The 19,670-nt window shown below is 39.5% G+C and overlaps 1 protein-coding gene across 7 annotated transcripts in view; it reads right to left on the minus strand.

The window, feature by feature from the left end:
* Nucleotides 1-19,670, minus strand: part of TFPI (tissue factor pathway inhibitor) — a 112,736-nt gene that overhangs the window by 4,152 nt on the left and 88,914 nt on the right. For 5 of the 7 annotated variants that reach the window (XM_073306125.2, XM_073306122.2, XM_073306126.2 and 2 more), the window contains 4 exons: nucleotides 12,673-12,711; nucleotides 8,448-8,624; nucleotides 7,435-7,530; nucleotides 588-770 (listed from right to left, as the gene is read on the minus strand). In XM_073306125.2, the coding sequence (XP_073162226.1) occupies nucleotides 588-770; nucleotides 7,435-7,530; nucleotides 8,448-8,624; nucleotides 12,673-12,711 (495 nt within the window). Of the gene's footprint in view, nucleotides 1-587; nucleotides 771-6,447; nucleotides 6,672-7,434; nucleotides 7,531-8,447; nucleotides 8,625-12,672; nucleotides 12,712-19,670 lie in introns of those variants that run through there. The other 2 variants (XM_073306127.2, XM_073306128.2) reach the window with 2 other exon arrangements.

Genomic DNA, 19,670 nt, shown 5'->3' on the forward strand with positions numbered 1-19,670 from the left:
GCATCTTGGACCCCCAGGGGGTGCATCCACCCTAGGTTAAGAACCACTGACTTAGAGGGATGTTTAAAAGTGGTTAAGCAAGTTAGCAATCAAGAGAAGTTAGTTACCTACTGGGACTTTCAGAAGCACCTATGTGGATTTTTAGGTGCCTAAACACCTTTGAAAATCTGGCCTTAAGACCCTGATTCAGTAAAGTGCTTTCATCATGTGAGTTTGTCCTATTAATTTCAATGGAACAGAACTACTTACAGGCTGAAAGTGAAGCACGTGCTTAAACGCTTTACTAAAAGGAGGCCGTATTCTCTTCTTGATGCACACATGTAATTCCAATTAACATTACAACATACTGCGCTGTGGAGATAATCGTTTGCTGAATTTAATGGATCGAGCAACTGCTTAACTGTTTGTTGTACTACAGGTGTATTTTATTTGAACAGTTATAAAACATCTAATATGCAATTCTTTGCTGGAATCATAGCACTTTTTTGTTATCTTTTCATTGTTATATTTCAGCATACCCACTTGCATGAAATGTTCAGGCTCTGGACAGCAGAATCTTAACCTCTTTGCTCTGTTGATTTCCCTACCTTTCTTACAGGTCCTCAGACATGAGTTTTTGGAAGTGAAATTATTTTCATTCCCACCACACCCACTGTAGCTAAATGGATGGCATTTTCCTGTTGAGTGATCATAGAAGAATCTTTTCTCATTGGCTTTGCAAAGGCCTCGATCCGCAGGGGTCAGGCAGAGAGAAGGGAGAGGAGGTGGTTCTAAGAACATTGAGGAAACATGGTTAGATGCACCACTGAGTGTCTGGTACTGTTTCCTTATCTGTTATATTCAGTGTCACAAATTGCAGAGTTTAAACACATACCTAGGTATAATGTGAGCAAGCCCCCCCTCAAATAAGTACATTAAGGCAATATTAGGTATGAGTTTTCAATTACTCAAAGCTCAGGAAATTCATAGGTAAATTTCACAGCGACTTTACTTCTGCCCCCTCGCATGTACAGTATGCATTACACTAGCATCTTTCATTACACGATCGCACAACATACTAGGACAAATTCTGTCCTCACATTTGAAGTAAAAAAAGCAGGACTTGCCCCACTGCATATGTAGTAATAAAAAGTGCTTCATGTTTTCAGCTAACATTATAGAAAGAGGTGCCATTTAACATCACTGGTGAGAAGGTTTAATTGACACACCTTGCAAAAAAAGAGGAGTAATTTAAACATTGACGATATTAAAATAGTACCTCCAAAATGTTACTAAACCTAATGAAGTGACTGCTCCTCAGAGGGGCTGCACACCTTCATATCACTGAGGGCTGATGGTGTTCAGCACCTTGCAGGATTGGGCTCTGGCTGTGTAGATTTGGAGGGCTAAACCTAATGTCAGAGTAAAAACAACATTGCCCAATAAGAAAGTTCCCGACAGAGCAGACAGTGTGATTGACAGTCTAACCAAGGAATGAAGGGCAAGAGTAGGCACAACAATCAATAGAGAAGCTACTGGAATCTGGTGTTAGTAGTATGGCAGTTACATTTTTAAGGTTCCAAGCAGAAAGGCTGCTGTCCTATTATTGCTCTTATTGTTTCTCTGTTACTGTGTCCAGAAGAACTGGAAGCTGAACCAAGTCCAGGGAGCTAACCCAAGGCTGGAAGAAGCACCAAAGCATGGAGAAGCAGGATGACCGACCACCCTAGATGGGCTCAGGCCTATTTCAGAAGCCAAAGTGAAAATTATGCATATAGCTTCTGAAGGCAAGAAGGCTGAAGTTTCAAGGGAATGGGAGCCATTATATCAGTTTGAGTGCTGAGATTCCTGGAGGACACAGTTGTCATTTAGGGAGCTAGCAGGGCTGCTCTCTACAAGATTTGAACAGATGAGAGGACGGTAAGAAGCCAGACAGAGATTCTTGAAGAAACCACAAGGCTGGAGAGCTGTAAAAGCCAGTTCAGAGCACAGAAAGACTGGACGTTTTCAGGAGAGACTGCAGTATAACAGAGCCAAAGGCATCCTGAAGATATAGAACGACGAACCAGACAAGCCACTCAGCGAGCAACAGGCTACGAGGTGGCTACAAACGTCAAGAACTGCAGGCTGAAAAAGAAAGGAGAAAACTGAGTTACATTTTACATGTCTTACAAATGTTCTCATTACCAAAAATATTTGCAGATAAAGTATGATTAGCTAACAGGTTCCCTGGATGGCATTATGAAAAATAGTGTGAAATATTGCTGGGAAGGAAAAAAATAGTAATTGTGGTGGGGAAGAAAATAACAGTAAAATGGAACTATACATTTTTAAGCAACATTAAGAACATTACAGTGTTGAACAAAAATTCTTTGAATGCAAAAACTGAGTAAAGAATTTTTAATTGCATTTTAAGGCAAATGTAGTCTTTTCAGGTTTCAGTACGGGAATAAATATGTTATGTATGGGATGTAATCATGTAACTAAAAGGGTTCATTGATCATTTGGAGAAATGTTGAGAGAAGAGAGAAAAAGAATTAGTGAGCATAAGGATTGTTATTCCAGAAAGGACAAATGCACCAGGGTTTTGAGTCTGACAGATCAACGACAAAGCTTCAGACGAAGATTACAAAAAATGCCAGCAATATGTTTCTTAGACTTTGCCAACATAAGTTGCACTGGTTAATTAAAGTTGTGATTTTAAACTGATTAAGTTAAACCAGTGCTAACTCCTGTGAGGACACCTTATTTGGGATTAAACTAGGTTTATTTCAGTTTATTCTGAAATTAATCAGGAATAGGTTTAAATTAATTTTAAATAAGCCACCCAAAGCAAAACAAGAGACTGTCCAAATTGGGGTATGCACTGTTTTAAAACAGCTTTTAGTTTAATAAACTGGTGCAACTTTCTTGTGTACACCAGGGCTAACTGAACAAGTTTATGCTAAGAGTGAATTTCATCCTGACCTCAGCTGGAGATAAAGTTATGCCCTGAAACACAAAGATTGCTTCAGGAAGCAGTAAAGACCAACATACTTACCTATGCTAATCTGGGAACTTTTGAACCTGGAAAAAAACACAAAAGAAGGGCATATCAGTGACAACAGGTAGATGAGACTGGGATGTTATAATATTTCACAGAGTTTAAGTTGGGAATATAAATTACTTGCCTGGTTTGTTCATCTTCTAGAAAAAATCCTTGCCTCAGGGAATTGTCATGCTGCGAGCAAGTGTGTCCCGGGAATTAGTGCCATGGAGCTGGCCCTCTGGGAAAATATCATGAACATGCATGCAAGTGCCCCAAAAATATGGGTTCATCACAATGATTGGGAGACAGCTAACACTTTGTAAAGCCCATATTTCCTTTCCATAATGGACTTTCCCTCTGGAACTAGAGTTGCCAATTTTGGTTGGACAAAGATTTCATCACATGACATAATATTTAATTAAAGATTAATTTTTAATTTCTGGAGAGTCCAGGACAATCCTGGAGCGGTGGCAACCCTATGAACTCTCCAACTGCCAGCTCATGGACATTCCTACATAACTTTCCTCTTCCCATGAAGTAGTTTCAGCTGAGTAAGGACTGTCTAATCCAGGCATGTGTAATACACCCTTTGGAGTGATATCTGAATGCTATTCAGGATCCTTTCTAACTGTACTGTTTCTAAAAAACTACCCTGTACATTGTCCAAGGCATTCTGTAAAAAAATAAGAAGACTAATAGTTACCCAATCCCCATTGAAATGGATTGTCACAATCTTCAGGATGCCTGCATGTCCCCTGCATTTTGTGCAGCTTCATGGAAACAGCCAGCCTGTGAAAATCTGTACCCTTTATCTATGTACAACTCTGCATGAAGGCCGTAATTAAGAAAAAAATGTAATGATAAAAAGAAACAAGCTCTATTGTGGATTTCATGTCCCACAATTATACAGATGATTAACGGATTTTGATTTTAATATATTGACTACTGGGATAGTCTCCATCAATGGGAGATTGACACAATTTAAAAAAACATGTTAGAAGTATGTAACCACATTTGCACAGTGTGTGTGTGTCACTCCACCCCTCCCAACCCCCCCCCCCCCCCCCGACACTCCCCAGCAGTGGGTGGACCACAGAGAGGTCTGGACAGCCTTTGAGCTAACCAGGCTAGGTCTTGTTGCACAGGCAGTAGACACTAATTGTTTTAAAAAATAGCAATTAAGCACATTCTTCAGCATGCTCTGTACAAGCCTGCCTAGGATCCTGGGTACGTACTTAGGCAGCTAGCCAGCACTGAGGTCTGTGCTGCCACAACTTCACTGCCGTTGGTAGGCTGGCTAGCGTGCGTATGTCTACACACTCTGCAAGCATACCTCTGACTGCTCTAATTAGGTGTCATACATCTAATTTTTTTATGCTTGGAACTACAGCATTACTCTACTAGCACTTAAAACAACATTATGGGTTTGATGCAAAGCCCACTGAAGTCAAGGCAGTTTTTCCATTTGGGGTTTGTGTGCGGATGGCTGGGTGGTGGTGTTCTGTGATATACAGGGCATCAGACTAGATGATCTGGTGGTCCCTTCCGGCCTTGAGCTCTATGACCCTTAAAGATTTTTGGCTTTATCCTCTGTATTCTTGTTTTCCTGTTTTTCCAAACCCCTTAATTTATACAGGTTTTAGATCTCCAGTGACAATTTCAGAAACTTGGACTTCCTATGTTTATTATTTGCCAGATAAAATGTCCCATAGCTCAGCACCATGTGGTCATGAACAGGCAATGAAAGAATCCATTGTATTATATACATGCAAGGAACAGAACACAGGCTTCCCAGTAGAGATGGCAGAAAGTGTTCCAACAAAACAGCTTTTCCATCAGAAACTGCTGATACAATGGAATAGAAATGTTCCATGGGAACATGTCGGTTCGGTTGAAGCTTTTGACAGAAGCCAGGCCTTGGCATCTGGGTTACCCAGCTCCCTGGCAACCTGGCAGTCTGCTTCCAGCCTCCCCAGAGCTACATGTGGTTTCCTGATGGGAAGCCAGAAGCTGGGAAGCTGGAGATCCTTGAGTACTCAGACTGGAAAGTTCTGAAATTTGTTGAAAAACAGGGAAGGAAAGAGGAACCACCACTGAACAGGGATTCGGTCCTGTACTTGAGGGCTGGGCACAGGCTGTTTGGACTCCTTTACAGGAAACAGCCAGCTCACTCATTCTCCCTCCATCCATGGATAGGCTCCAAGAGCCAAGTGTGACACAATGCACGTTTGCCGTATTATCTTTCATATATCTAATAGTTTCAGAGATATCACCGAACTGTTCCCCGAGCCCTACTTTACTGCAGTACCTAAACTTCAGTCTCAGCTTTCTGACTGCCAAGGAAGAGAAAGCTGAACAATCTTCACATAAATTGCAGAACTGTTACAAAGATAACAGATGATCAGATCTTGCATCCAATAGACCAGATCTGTGAGTATAAATTGCTACAGGCATGTTAACAGGTAGAACAATGCCAATTTACCCCAGTAGAGGGTCAGGGCCATGTTTGGAGAGAATCTTTAGTAACAAGAATAGGAATTGACAACCTGCATAATTGCATACGGACTGTGCTGATAATGGGATTTCACTTCTATACCATTTTTAAATGGCACAGTGGAGTATTTGAATATCACAGGTCAGCTTCCCCTTTCTGTTCCATCACAAAATGAAAGGTTTGATTCTTGGCTCACTTTCTCTGGTTTTCCAGAAGTGCAAAATGAAGTTACCCCTGTGATTTACACCCAGAGGGAGAATAAGACTAAATGATCTTTTCTGTCAGCAAGATGATCGTAGTGAGCAAGAAGTTTCAAATTTGCATTTAAAGAAGAAATATAGTTCCATCTAGAAATAGAAGATTTCAATTCTCTGTATAGCAATAGGTTTGTTGGATTAGCTTATTTATTTGATGTTTCTGCAGCTTCTGATCTATCACCAACAATGCATTTCTTTCTTTGAAACGGAGATTAAATAAATTTTCAATGGCATATTAATATATTTCCTATAATGAGTGATTCCTTGGAGAGTATTATTTATTGGGTCAATAATGTGCCCATTTATTTAAAAATAGAAAATGCTTTAGAAAAAAAACCCCTATGATTGATTATGCTGTTTCATTTTCATATATTTATTTTGTGTGAGATTTTCAGACTCACATAATTAGTAAATATATCTCAAGGAATTCACATGCTATTATGACTCTGTATTTATGCTTTCTTGTTAGAAAAAGCTTCCACTCACGTAAGACTTTTCAGCAAAATAGTCATCCAAAATGCTGTCTTCTCTGCTAATAGCTTAGCTATTTCAGCAACTGTGAGTTGCTGTCTCAGCATCCAATGCTGCAGACTGGTACCCAAAACAGACAGCGTCACAAAAGCTTATCCTCAACCCAACAGTGAATATCACCACAATGCATGCAGGAAATGTAACACAACACAAACGAATACATATCCAGAGTTTATTATCAAAATCTCACTAGGCAAAGAGCACTGACACATTCCCCATCCATTATCTTATAGCCAATGTCAAACACTGAAGGCTCAGTGAATACATTAGCCATCACTCAATCTCAGGAAGTATATGTGAGTACAAGTGCAGAAGACCACCAGAAAGACTTGGTGAGAGTGATCAGTCTTTTCCCAGCTGTTGCGTGTTCCCTCTTGTACAACTGTGGATCACAAATTGACATGCCTCAACCACAATTACCTTTCAAACCTGGACAAATTCTCAATCTCTAATGCACAGTCCTCAGCTGTGGAAACTGGTCCAGAGCTAATGTCAGAGTTGAAGGGCCTGAGGCTTATTTACATACAGTTGATTCTACACCTCTCTGACAGCCTTGAAATGGATACAAATGTAATTTACACCTGTTACTTATACCCCCTTATCAGCGTAGTGTAAAATGGTCTTAGTGTACATGAGAATCAGGCCCGATAATTTTACTGGGCCAAATTCCGAAAACTGGTTATGGCCCCCATGGACCATCCAGGTGGCTGAAAGGGTCTGTAATACAGCTGCAAATCACCAGCAGAGAATTAATTTGGCATAGGGGGAAAAAGCCAAGAAACTCTTGCTATGTATGGAAGGCAGACACCCTGGTCTCTATGTGGGAAAAAGTCAGGTAGGCTCAGACATGGCTCATATTTATTCACTTCCTCCTTCTCTGTTGCCACACAGTAACTGATTTTAACCTTTCCTATGGTAATTACGTGTCTCACAATTTTAGTGTCTCTTACATGTCAATGTTTACTCCAGGCCATAGAAGAAAACTGTTCAGTCTCTACCATACATATTATGTACAAATAATTTATGTTTTGCAGCCAAGTATTTCTTAATGTCTGTAGATCTATAGATAATTTTACCCCTTCACTTTCAGAGGAGTGCTCATCTCCATTTGTTTTACCCAGACAAATTCAAAAGGAAATTCTTACCAAAAAGCCTTGGAAACTCACTGGGCTTTGCAACAGGAGAGCTATTGTTCATCATGATGGGGTGTTCATCACGGTGGTCTAATTGCAGTGAATTTGCTGAAAGAAAAAGAGAGAAATAGTGGCTAAAGGGATATCTGGACAGCCTAGGCCTTGAAACTAACGTGACTAATATTGGTTTGACTGACTCCAAGTGTGGAATTAATAACATTAATAAAACCAACCTTCCTCCAACCCCCACTGGTATTTTTATCATATGGGATTGATACAAATGCTATCCTGGGACCACTTTTTCCCCCAAATAATTTAAGATCTGAACTGAAATTCATTATTTTAGTTGTTGCACTGCCAACATTCTAGTCAATGCACATATAAAACTCCTTTCAAATATGTATTATTACTAACAATTCATATGACCCTTATCCAGATTCAGGCCAGAAACGAGGCATGATATAGATCTGTTGAAATCTGCGGAGCTAAACCAATATCTCCCACATGGCCCTGTATTTTTTCCATTAATTGTCTTTTGTATTATATAAAAATTTACTCTTATTTCATGCATGGGGCAATGGACTTTTGATCAATTAAATTTGCATATGCACTAGGGATGTGATATCAAACATATTAATTTTGATTTAAAAGATATTTTTTTAAAATTATAATATTCTAAATATTTTTAGGTACACTAGACAATGTTAATGAATATTTTACTGGAATTTATAAGATGAAAATATGTACAGATATTTAACTGAAAGAATCAGGAATTCTGCACCATTTATTGGAACTAAGCAGTGCCAGATAACCAGCACTAGCTTTATGCTATTTAAAAACAAACAAACAAACAAACAAACAAACTCCTTAATTGCTCATGGCTAAATGTGTTAGCTCGATGCAGTGCTTATTGCAGAATCCAGGTCCTTTATTTGCATTATACCCTTTCCCCACAAATCCCTTAAAACAATCCATACTTCATTCAAAAATAAAAATAAAAATGAGAACAACAAGAAGAAACTTACAATTGTCCTGGCAGGCAATCTGGCATTCTTCCAAGGCCTTAAAGTTGTTCTGATTTCCCAGGCACCCACCATACTTGAACTTTTCACACTGCTGTGACTCCTTGTTATAGAAATATCTGGAAAAATACCCTCGGCAGATTCCAGGGTCTTGCTCCATAAAACAGAAGTCGGGTTTTTCTATTGAAAATAATGATTGAGGAGAAAAAAATAACCCGTGTTCTCTGTGATCAAAACTACAAAAGAATGAGAAGAACTTTATAAGAGAGGCCTATAACTTCAGACTAAGGAGTGAAAAAACTAGCAAAAATCCCACTGCAATACTGCATTGGAGCATGAGAGTAAAATAATTTTGATTGCCTGCTCCTCACCTATCATAAGCAAAGCTCCAGCTACAGTGAATTATCTCTGTGACCTGAAACACAAGATTCGATGACCAATCAAATGACACATGTTCTTATTAAGAGAACTGACTCTTTGAATCAAAGAAAGAATTGTGTCTTGCTTACCTTATTTGAACCTTACTACATATTATTCACCACTTGATAAATGCATCAAGTCAGTATTAGTGGGAGTTATAGAAGCAGAGACAAGGAGGTATAAAGGACTAATGCTAAAATGGAAAGGACAAGGAGAATTAACTTAAAGGAACAGAAAAAATTCAGAGTGTATTTTGTCTCAGACGTTGAACTGCTGGACAATGGGACAGGAACCTGGAGTGAGGTTTAGCATCACTTGAATCTCAGGTCACAGTTAGTACTACATGATTACCTCACAAACCAAGAGATTATGGGAAAATCATACAATATTCATATAAGATTAATACAGAGATCTGAAGACCCATCATCTTGGGCTATGGCAGTAAAGGGAAAGGAAAACGATCCTTGATTTTATTAGCTTGTGACATAGCCATAAGGTTAGCCTTAAAGTGTAGATATTCATTTTAATTAATTTTTCTCTAAATGAAGTTAAAAAAACAAAATCATGGCAGGAAATAAAACATAACTGTGATTTTGAGTCATTCTGAACTGTCAGGTACACATATTTTGAAATATGAATTATGTATCTGGTTGACTGACTAATTAGGTAAATGTACATTTAGGCAACCACACAAAACACTCATTATGTGTGAGACATAGAATAGTGAGAATGGATCTGTCTGAGCCACTGTGGCCTGCCAGTTGAATGTAAATGGTCAATTACAACAAGTAAATCTACAGTAATCCCACTGAAGTCAGTGAAGTTGCTTAGAATTAACTCTGGTATAAATGAAAGCAGACTCTGATCCATAATTTAAAAGGTGTCACTTATCATATACACATTTTACCAAAATAGCTAATTCAGAACCTTTGTGGAAATTGTATATTTAAATATTTAATTATAATTTGTTACATTCAAGTAATATTTATGATTTGTATTTAATATTAATAATAATAATACCTATTTTATAAAGGCACCCTATATTAGGAATGCATAATTTCAGTCTCTCTTAGAAATAGAACTGGCTGGAGAAACTTTGATGGAATCATCTTTCATTGGAATATGCAGGTCCATCAAAATCAAAACACATCATGAAATTAGGTCGATTACACCAGAACAGAAAAAAACATGAAAAAAGTTCTGGCAAGATCAAAATGTCCCAGTTCAACATTTTCAGAACAAAACATTTTGATTTTTCATTTTGAAATGATTTTCATTTCATTGTTTAAATATTTTCTATTATATTGTTATACTATTTTCATTTTGTCAAAATGAAACATTTCAAATGACCCACATTTTAAACAAAGCCACCATTTCAAAATCTCGGAATGCTTTATGAAATGAAACTTCCATCCTTCACAGAGCTCTACTTAGAAATGCTATTGATGTCTTGTACTTAGCAAAACTTCTTGTGAAGCTTCGTCGAGATAATGAAGATATCATCATTAAAATTTAAACCAGACTATCTTAATATTTTATTTTAAGTAACCAAAATCAATAATATTCAAAAATTATTTCATTTTACATCTGGGCTGTTTGTAGTTGGATTGAAAAATTGCATCTTCTACCAGTAAATACATTTACAATACAATTAAAGTATAACACCATTTGGATTAGCATCATTCATACAAAATGCATTCCAAGCCACTTCACAGAGTTACAAAATGCACTTCACATAGGAAAATGGAAGTTGAACGGTCTGGGAAGGGAGACACTATGCTTTCAACTGAGAATTTAAATGAGATAGTTACTTAGATGGAATGGCACTAAAAGGCTATCTCAGACAATAGGACCAGCAGAGGGGAACAGTCTTTTACCAAATGCTATACAACTACTCCTGGGGGAATTCTGTGCCAAAATATTAAAAATTCTGTGCACAATACTTTAAAATTCTGCAAAATTCTGCCAAAACAACACAATATAATCACACTCCTGCTGACAGGGGGAGCCCCAGCTGTCTGTGCCAGGCATTGACAGGAGTGCTGGGGGAAAAAAATCACAAATTCTGTGGGAAAAAATAAAATTCTGCAGGGAACATTAATTCTGTGCAAATTATGCATTGTGCAGTGGCACAGAATTCCAGCAAGAGTAACAACATAATGAAAGAACAAAGAAGGACTGTGTTAACTGAATTAAGAGACCTAGAGAAAGATTGGATAATAATTCATATTGCTTAAACAGCTGAATGGCTTGCTAGAAAACTTAAAGCTGATATTAAAATGTGCTCTTGTGATGAAATCTAGTACACTGAGTTTTAGCTCAGAGATCATTTGTACAGCTGTCATAAGCCTTTCAAGATTAGGTGTTAAGAAGGATAAGGTGATGCAACCTTGAATATAGTGACATACGCAAATGCTATTATGGTGCATCTGAGGAGTCCTGTCCTTCCCCGGAGACTTAATATCCAAGAGTGTATTACTACAGAAATAGTCAACATTTGATACTGTTGATGATTAGCTACAACAGCTGACTTTTGCAGGGCATTTGCTGTTCTGTCATGGAAAGCAGGGAAATGAGGGTTAGACCTTCAGGGAAATATTGCCAAACTTCTGCAGCATCTGTGGAAAGTCAACTTTAAGGACTCCATGGTATAAAATCAGGTCCCTTTTTCAAACTAGACTTTTTATATTAGTTGCTTAGATATTTTTGAAGAATAGTTGGTTTGAAAAATCCCAGAATATTAATTTACAAATATAAAAAATGAGAGTAGTTTAGTACATTTATACTTCTAAATGTGCCATATCTGTGTGGAGTAACATCCACTCCAAAACAGACCCACCTTCATCGGCAAGAAGAACAGTATGTGTATGCCCGTGCTTGAAAAAGGAGAAGAGGGAGAAGAGCTGGTAAGCAGAGGAAGAGAATTTACTAGCAACATAAGATACTGACTTCTATGAAGTTAGCAGGGTATTTGGCCATTTCAGACCATGAAAGGCCTCAGACTACAGTGGAATCTTTGAAGTCAAGTGGATAGGCAGCAATGAAAGGATAGCACAGTGCTGTGCTTCTTCTGATTACATTTGGGGTCTCCCTTTATCACAGATTATTGAGTATATTCACAATCGCAATGAAAAAAAAATGTTACACTCCTGGGCAATGGCAGCAAATGTGGATGTTTTAGAAGCTCTGAGTTTTAATGGTGTTAGTCAGCATAATTAACCTGTATTGTTAAGCCACTACTGTCTAATGTATATTTCTTACCTAAAAGCACAATGGTCTGAACATGCAAATACAAAATCCTTTTTATTCATGGCTATGCAAACAATACTCACAAGCATACGGGCTAAACAAACTATAATTGTCAGCTCACTAACTCCCTAGCAGAGGAAGTACTTGAATGGTAGAATCATTTTAGTGCCCTGGAAAAGGCAATAGCATCATGTCAGACTCCCCTCTGAATTTAATGTCCTCGTAACTCTTGAAGAATCAGTTAAAGTCCCCCTTTCCTCATTACTGACAGAATGGAAAGAAAAATGCTTAACATTTTGATTTTGGAGAGGAGGGATTGCTTGCTGTTGGTTTGGTAATCAGTCATCCCAGATACTCTCAGTGAATACAGAGGAAGAAGAATAGTGAACTCTGACATCATTTAAGCCTGAAGTTGCTCAATACCAAAAGGCATTCTGGAGCACTGATCACTTTTAGATATGCAACAGGGGACCTACCATAAAAAGGTCATTCCCTATTGTCAAGTTATTCCCTTATTCCCAAATAAGACACTGCTAAGTAATTACAATATGAAAATTACCTTTTTTAAATCTTCCACGGGTTTTCTTCACCAGGACTTCTTCAATAGAAAGAAAAAGAAAAATTTTTTTTTTAAAAATGAATAGCAAGAGGTTCATCTCTAGAATGAGACCATGGCATTTAGCTAAAGTCCTACATTGGGGAGAACATAGAAAAACATTGCTATTGCACCATCCCTAGGTCTTGTCTACATTAGAAAAATATTGTAAATATATTACACTTTTGCTAACACTGGGTTCAGCTCTATTTACATGGAAAGGCCTGCTATAGCTGTGCTACTGTGACATGTTAAGTACATTGCGGTGGGAGGAGGAGAGGGGGAGAAATTCCTGGCCCCACTGAAGACAAAGGCAAAATTCCCACTGACTTCAATGGAGTGAGGATTTCACCCCATGTCATCTAATTCTGCACAGCACAGGTTCAATAGACAGAATGCTTTACATGTCATTGGCAGACAGTGGCTCATCTGTACCAGGAAACCAATACCCCACATACCAGAGGAGCTGGATCTGGGTTATCTATATAGACAAGAGAGAGATTGTGAGAGAGATTGAGAGATTTAGAGAGATTGTGGCAACTGCTCCCCTCTTCAGACAGCCCACTCCACCACCTTATATACTGACAGACTTTCAATGATACCTAGGATTCCAAGTCCATTCTCCAAAGTGACTTAGGCACTTATGCCCCTAAGTAACCAAGGCTCTTGAAAATTTTAACCGCCTGTCTACACTGAGATTTGAAAAAGCCATCACTGAGCACCTCTAAACACAGAATGGTGTTTAAACATTGCTAGGAGGGAAGTAACCATTTCCCTGGTCCACATACACTGAGCATAGCCCTCAAAAAACCTTTTTGGTAGTAATCTCATAAGGTCAGAATTTGTCTCCTCTGAGATTTAAAAAAGAATAATTTTTTTTTCTAGCAAGAGCCAGGTTTAGATGTGGTTCTCCAAGAATGGTACTAACATGGATTCGAGTCTCCATGTACATGTGGTCCAATCACAGCAATTGTTCAGCTGTTGCAGCACAGCTGCGCGTATTAGCAGGGCACCCAAGAACTTGGATTGTCTTTAGACCCTTTGTTGTGGTGCAAGGTGTCTGGGGAAGCTCCTTGTGCCCTCTCCCTTTCCCCCATTCACACGCATGCAGGGATGGGCACAATATATCTCAATATTTTCAAAGTGCTGATCCTATCCGTTCCACTGATAGTACAAAATAAGCTCAATATTATTTGTTTTAAAAGTGCCCTTCCTTCAACCCATGGTTACATTTAAGAACTGGGATATTTGACATAAAAAATGAATTCTCACTTGACCCACTGGCATACTGTCTAGGAATTTGAAGTTCATTCATTTTAGAGTTGCATAAACTCCAAGGTATTTTCCATTTTGCTCCCATAATCAAATCCCAGTATTGGAGCCTGAGCCGAAGCCCATAGAAGTCGTCAATGGAAAGATTCTCAGTGGACAGATTTAATGTAGAATTGAATCCCCCTCTTTGAAATAGTCACTGGACTACAATGTGCTAAACATAGAACAATACACAGAGATCTGTTAAAATGAGACTACCTCAGCTGATTTAACGTTATGTTACAGTGTTGAAAAAAGCTTGCAAATCCTTGTTACATTAATATAAAACAAATTCTTGGATGCTAAATCCAAGGTCTGTAGTTTAAAATACTGAATTTGTCAACATTACTCATTAGAAAAAAATTCTAAATATACTTCATATTTCAATAGAAAAACATGATGCTAATATACATCCAAGAAGCCTCCAGCCCTGGAAAGATTCTCCAGTTACAGTATGTGTTAAGTATTAGGTACATTCCATTCTTAGGACTATCAGCTTTGAAAAAAATATTTGCATCAAAGTAGTACATTTGAATTAGAGCTGGGTGAATTGTGGGAAGTATTCTTGAACATGTTCACTCAGTCCAAATTGTGACTTGAACTGACCATGTTTGTTCATCCATGAACATTCAAGCAAATCCCTTGTTTACATGAACACTACAGGGAGGAAACTTTCATTTGTAACCATGCACAAACATTCACCTCAGAATTACTCACTTTAGGTCATCTAATCAGCGATCAAAACCTGTGACTTTATGAAAAGTTTGTGAATGCATAGGCCCAAATCTATTTGTGCAAACTATTTGTCAGACAATTTTGAACAACAAATAAATCTGGAAAAACCACGATAAACCAATTCATAGGCAAAGTCTGAATGTAACAATCTCTGCCATGGTTATCAGCAAGAATTGAAGCTGAGATTGTCAAAAGCAAAGCACAGACCTCTACCACTAGATCTAGAGGTGTAACTATAACCAGGTAGCAGAAACAGGCTCTTATCCTGTGTGGGGACCAGCCACTTAAAAGGAGAAAGCATGTTACAAACTGAGAAAACAGGGAAAAATCACTTCTCTTAATGCCCCCTTTATGTTCTTCTTCCAGGCCCATTTCCAACCTTCCTTCCACCTTCAGTTAACCGCCTCCTTTCCTGTAAGTTCCTTCTTATAACCTATTCCTTCAAGGTTGCTTATAAGCTATGCTGCAATCAATTTAACCAATTTTAACTAAATAAAAGTTCATCTCTCTGTATATACATGCTAGTTTCTCATGTGACCACATAACCCTACTGTGCTCAGACTCAGCTTGTCCCCATCCCCTGACATAGCAATTTTCTCCTGTTCTTCTTAACTAAAGCTCCACCTGCAATTCACTGCCTGCAGTGGGCTGCTTCATGGGGCTTTGCCAGGATGCAGCAGTTCATCTCAGGCAACAAATTGCAGAATAGGGGGCCTCAGTAAGGAAACTGTTCAGGAAGGGACTCCATCTTTATTTGCTCTGTGAAATCACCATATACACATTTAGTGCCATACAAACAACTCATCGAGCTCATTTCCATGTATCATAGTAGCAGGTTTCCAACTTACTTCTTACATTCTGTTTGGTATTTTTATATAAAAATTTAATAAGCTAAAAAAAGCCACTGATGCTAGAGTAGGTGTAATTGACACATCCACTGTGCCTTTAGTGATGTGCATCCGGAAAGAGGGTAGACAGTGGCACAGCTGCTGCTCTTCATTGGAGATTACTGCCAAAAGGAAGCAGCATTAATTTACAAAGTTAAGGTGTCACAGGCCAATGAATCACATGCTTTATGAATCAGGACATTCCCCGGACACATCCCCACCCTAACTGTACTATTCTCTTTTTGCAAGATTCTAGCCCCCTTCAGATCACCAGTGGCAGAGGGCAGTTTACAGCTTCTTTCCACTGCTGCAGGTTTTAGGATGAATCTGACCCAATGTCTGACCCCGGCTAAGATAAATAAAAGGGAATCGAGAACACCCTATAAGAGAACACCATTGAAGTGTTGACTTCAGACATAATTTTAATAGTCTTTTTTTAGTTCCTCTTGAATATGATTAATAATAAACATTTCTATAGTATCATAACTTTCCATGGCTCTTCATTTATAGAGGTTCTCATAAGTACTTACCTTCTGGCACTGGTTTTTATTGCACTTCATCCTAACAGTAACTTCTCTTTCTGGGCAGTCTTTGACATATTTGTTCTTTTGAAAGCATCATGCCATAATTTCATTTTGGACTTTTAAAACTATCAGGACAGCAGAATCAATATGAAGTTCCACTGTGATGCATTCTCCTTCTTCCCCTGGGATAATCCAGGTGGCATCATTTTAAAAAATTATTCCTCAAAGACAACAAAAACACAGTGAAGTGACCATCTTTCATTGAACATATTTCTGGCCCTTCCTGTTAGCAGAAGCTTGTGCCTTATTGTAGTGAGGCAGTGTGGTTCCCCGCCGCCCAGGAAAGGGATAAGCCCCTCCCACACCAGAGTGGGCGGAGCCAGTGAATCCTGCGTCTGTCCCCCAGAGGTCAAGGTGCAAGACAGACGTATAAAAGCCTGACCCCAGAACTCACTCAAGGAGCAGCTGCTGGAAAGGTCAGACGCCACCAGCCTAGCTCATGGTTGGGAAACCCTGACGACCTATGGCGGATCCGAGGACTGGCCTGTCCTGCCAACACCCGAGGCTGACCAGAGCCCGGAAGAGCTGCCCAGCCTGCCCCTCGCCAGTTACCTAGAGGATTCCATGGTGTTTGACCCCCCTGGAGGAGACCATCTGGACTCAGGTACCACCAGAGGGGAAGTTCGGAAGTAGCCCGGGGGCAGCTGACCCTAGTCTGGCTGCAGCACCACCAGTGCCTATGTCAGTGTGTTGCGGCCAGGATCCCCACTGACTCAGCAGCAGGCCATCTGCCGCTACTAGGACCCCAGTCTGGGATGCAGGGGAGTGGGTGGGCCTGCAGCCCCCCCTGCCACCCAGCTTGTGGGTGTAAGTCTCCCCCTCTCCCAGGCCCTTCAGAGCCAAGAGCCTGGGCTTGTTGTTTACCTGTCTGGGCTCAGCACCTGCCTGAGGGCCTGAACCATTGATTCTTGTTTGCCCTGCCCTGACCCCGGGCCTCAGCCTGCTAATTACATAAACTGTTGCTTAGCTCCTTGACTCGCTATTGCCCGATGACCACGGACGGGGTGCGAATGACTGTCTGTGTTTGCCTCTATTGCTGCTGCGGCGAGAGACTACCATGGACAGGCTAATTCCCCATCAGCAACTGGAAGAAAGTAGTGAGGCGGTATGGTTTCCCACCGCCCTGGAAAGGGGCAAGCCCCGGCCAAACCCCCTCTACACTTATGTATAACCCCACAACCTTTCTATTTTCTGGATGGTAACATCAGACTGTTTCACTACAGTCTACTTCCCCACATTGATTGCAAGTTTCATGCCAGAACATAAGAATGGCCCTACTGGGTCAGACCAAAGGTCCATCTAGCCCATTATCCTGTCTTCTGACCGTGACCAGTGCCAGGGGCCCCAGAAGGAATGAACAGAACAGGTAATCATCAAGTGATCCATCTCCTGTCACTCATTCCCAGCTTCTGGCAAACATTCCTGCCCATCTGGCTCATAGCCATTGATGGACCTATCCTCCATCAATTAATCTAGTTCTTTTTTTTTTAACCCTGTTATGGTCTTGCCTTCACAACATCCTCTGGTAAGGAGTTTCACAGGTTGACTGTGCATTGTGTGAAGAAATACTTCCTTTTATTTGTTTTAAACCTGCTGCCTATTAATTTCATTTGGTGACCCCTAGTTCTTGTGTTATGAGAAGTAATAAACAACACTTCCTTATCTACTTTCTCTACTCCAGTCATGATTTTATAGATCTCAATCATATTTCCCCTTAGCCGTCTCTTTTCCAAGCTGAAAAGACCCAGTCTTATTAATCTCAACTCATATGGCAGCTGTTCTATACACCTAATAATTTTTGTTGCCCTTTTCTGAACCTTTCTCAATTCCAATATATCTTTTTTGAGATTGGGCGACCACATCTGCACACAGTATTCAAGATGTGGGCGTACCATGGATTTATATAGAGGCAACATGATATTTTCTGTCCTATTATCTATCCCTTTCTTAATTATTCCTAGTATTCTGTTTGCTTTTTGGACTGCTGCTGCACATGGAGTGGATGTTTTCAGAGAACTATCCACAATGACTGCAAGAGCTCTTTCTTGAGTGTGAACAGCTAATTTAGACCCCATCATTTTATATGTGTAGTTGGGATTATGCTTCCCAATGTGCATTACTTTGCATTTATCAACATTAAATTTCATCTTCCATTTTGTTGCCCAGTTACCCGGTTTTGAGAGATCCTTTTGTAACTCTTCGAGGTATGCCTGGGTCTTAACTATCTTTAGTAATTTTGTATCATCTGCAACTTTGCCACCTCACTGTTTACCCCTTTTTCCAGATCATTTATGAATATGTTGAATATGACTGGTCCCAGAACAGACCCCTGAGGGACACCACTATTTACCTCTCTCCACTCTGAAAACTGACCATTTATTCCTACCCTCTGTTTCCTATCTTTTAACCAGTTACCAATCCATGAGAGAACCTTTCCTCTTATCCCATGACCGCTTACTTTGCTTAAGAGCCTTTGGTGAGGGACCTTGTCAAAGGCCTTCTGAAAATCTAAGTACACTATATCCACTGCATCCCCTTTGTTGACCCCTGCAAAGAATTCTAGTAGACCGGGAGTCATGATTTCCCTTTACTAAAACCATGTTGACTCTTCCTCAATAAATTATGTTCATCTATATGTCAGACAATATTGTTCTTTATTATAGTTTCAAGCAGTTTGCCTAATACTGAAGTCAGGCTTACAGGCCTGTAATTGCCGGGATCACCTCTGGAGCCCTTTTTAAAAATTGGCTTCACATTAGCTATCCTCCAGTCATCTGGTACAGAAGCTGATTTAAATGATAGGTTACAGACTACAGTTAGTAGTTCTGCAATTTCACATTTGAGTTCCTTCAGAACTCTCGGCTGAATACCATCTGGTCCTGGTCACTTATTGCTGTTTAATTTATCAATTTGCTCCAAAACCTCCTCTAATGATACCTCAATCTGGGTCAGTTCCTCAGATCTGTCACCAAAAAAAGAACAGCTCAGGTTTTGGAATCTCCCTCACATTGTCAGCCATGAAGACCGATGCAAAGAATTCATTTAGTTTCTCCACAATGGCCTTATGGTCCTTGAGTGCTCCTTTAGTACCTTGATTGTCCAGTGGCTCCACTGGTTGTTTAGCAGGCTTCCTGCTTCTGATGTACTTAAAAAAAATTGCTATTACTTTTTGAGTCTTTGGCTAACTGTTCCTCAAATTCTTTTTGGGATTTCCTAATTGTATTTTTATACTTCATTTGCCAGTGTTTATGCTCCTTTCTATTTTCCTCGCTAGGATTTAACTTCCATTTTTTAAAAGGATGCCTTTTTGCATCTCACTGCTTCTTTTACTTTGTTTAACAATGGTGGCTCTTTTTTGGTTCTCTTACTAAATTTTTAAATTTGGGAAATAAATTTAAGCTGAGCCTCTGTTCTGGCGGAATCTTCAGTTTTTGGCATGTGATCT

The sequence above is a fragment of the Lepidochelys kempii genome, chromosome 11, assembly GCF_965140285.1.
Source record: "Lepidochelys kempii isolate rLepKem1 chromosome 11, rLepKem1.hap1, whole genome shotgun sequence".
Classification (NCBI taxonomy): domain Eukaryota; kingdom Metazoa; phylum Chordata; order Testudines; family Cheloniidae; genus Lepidochelys; species Lepidochelys kempii.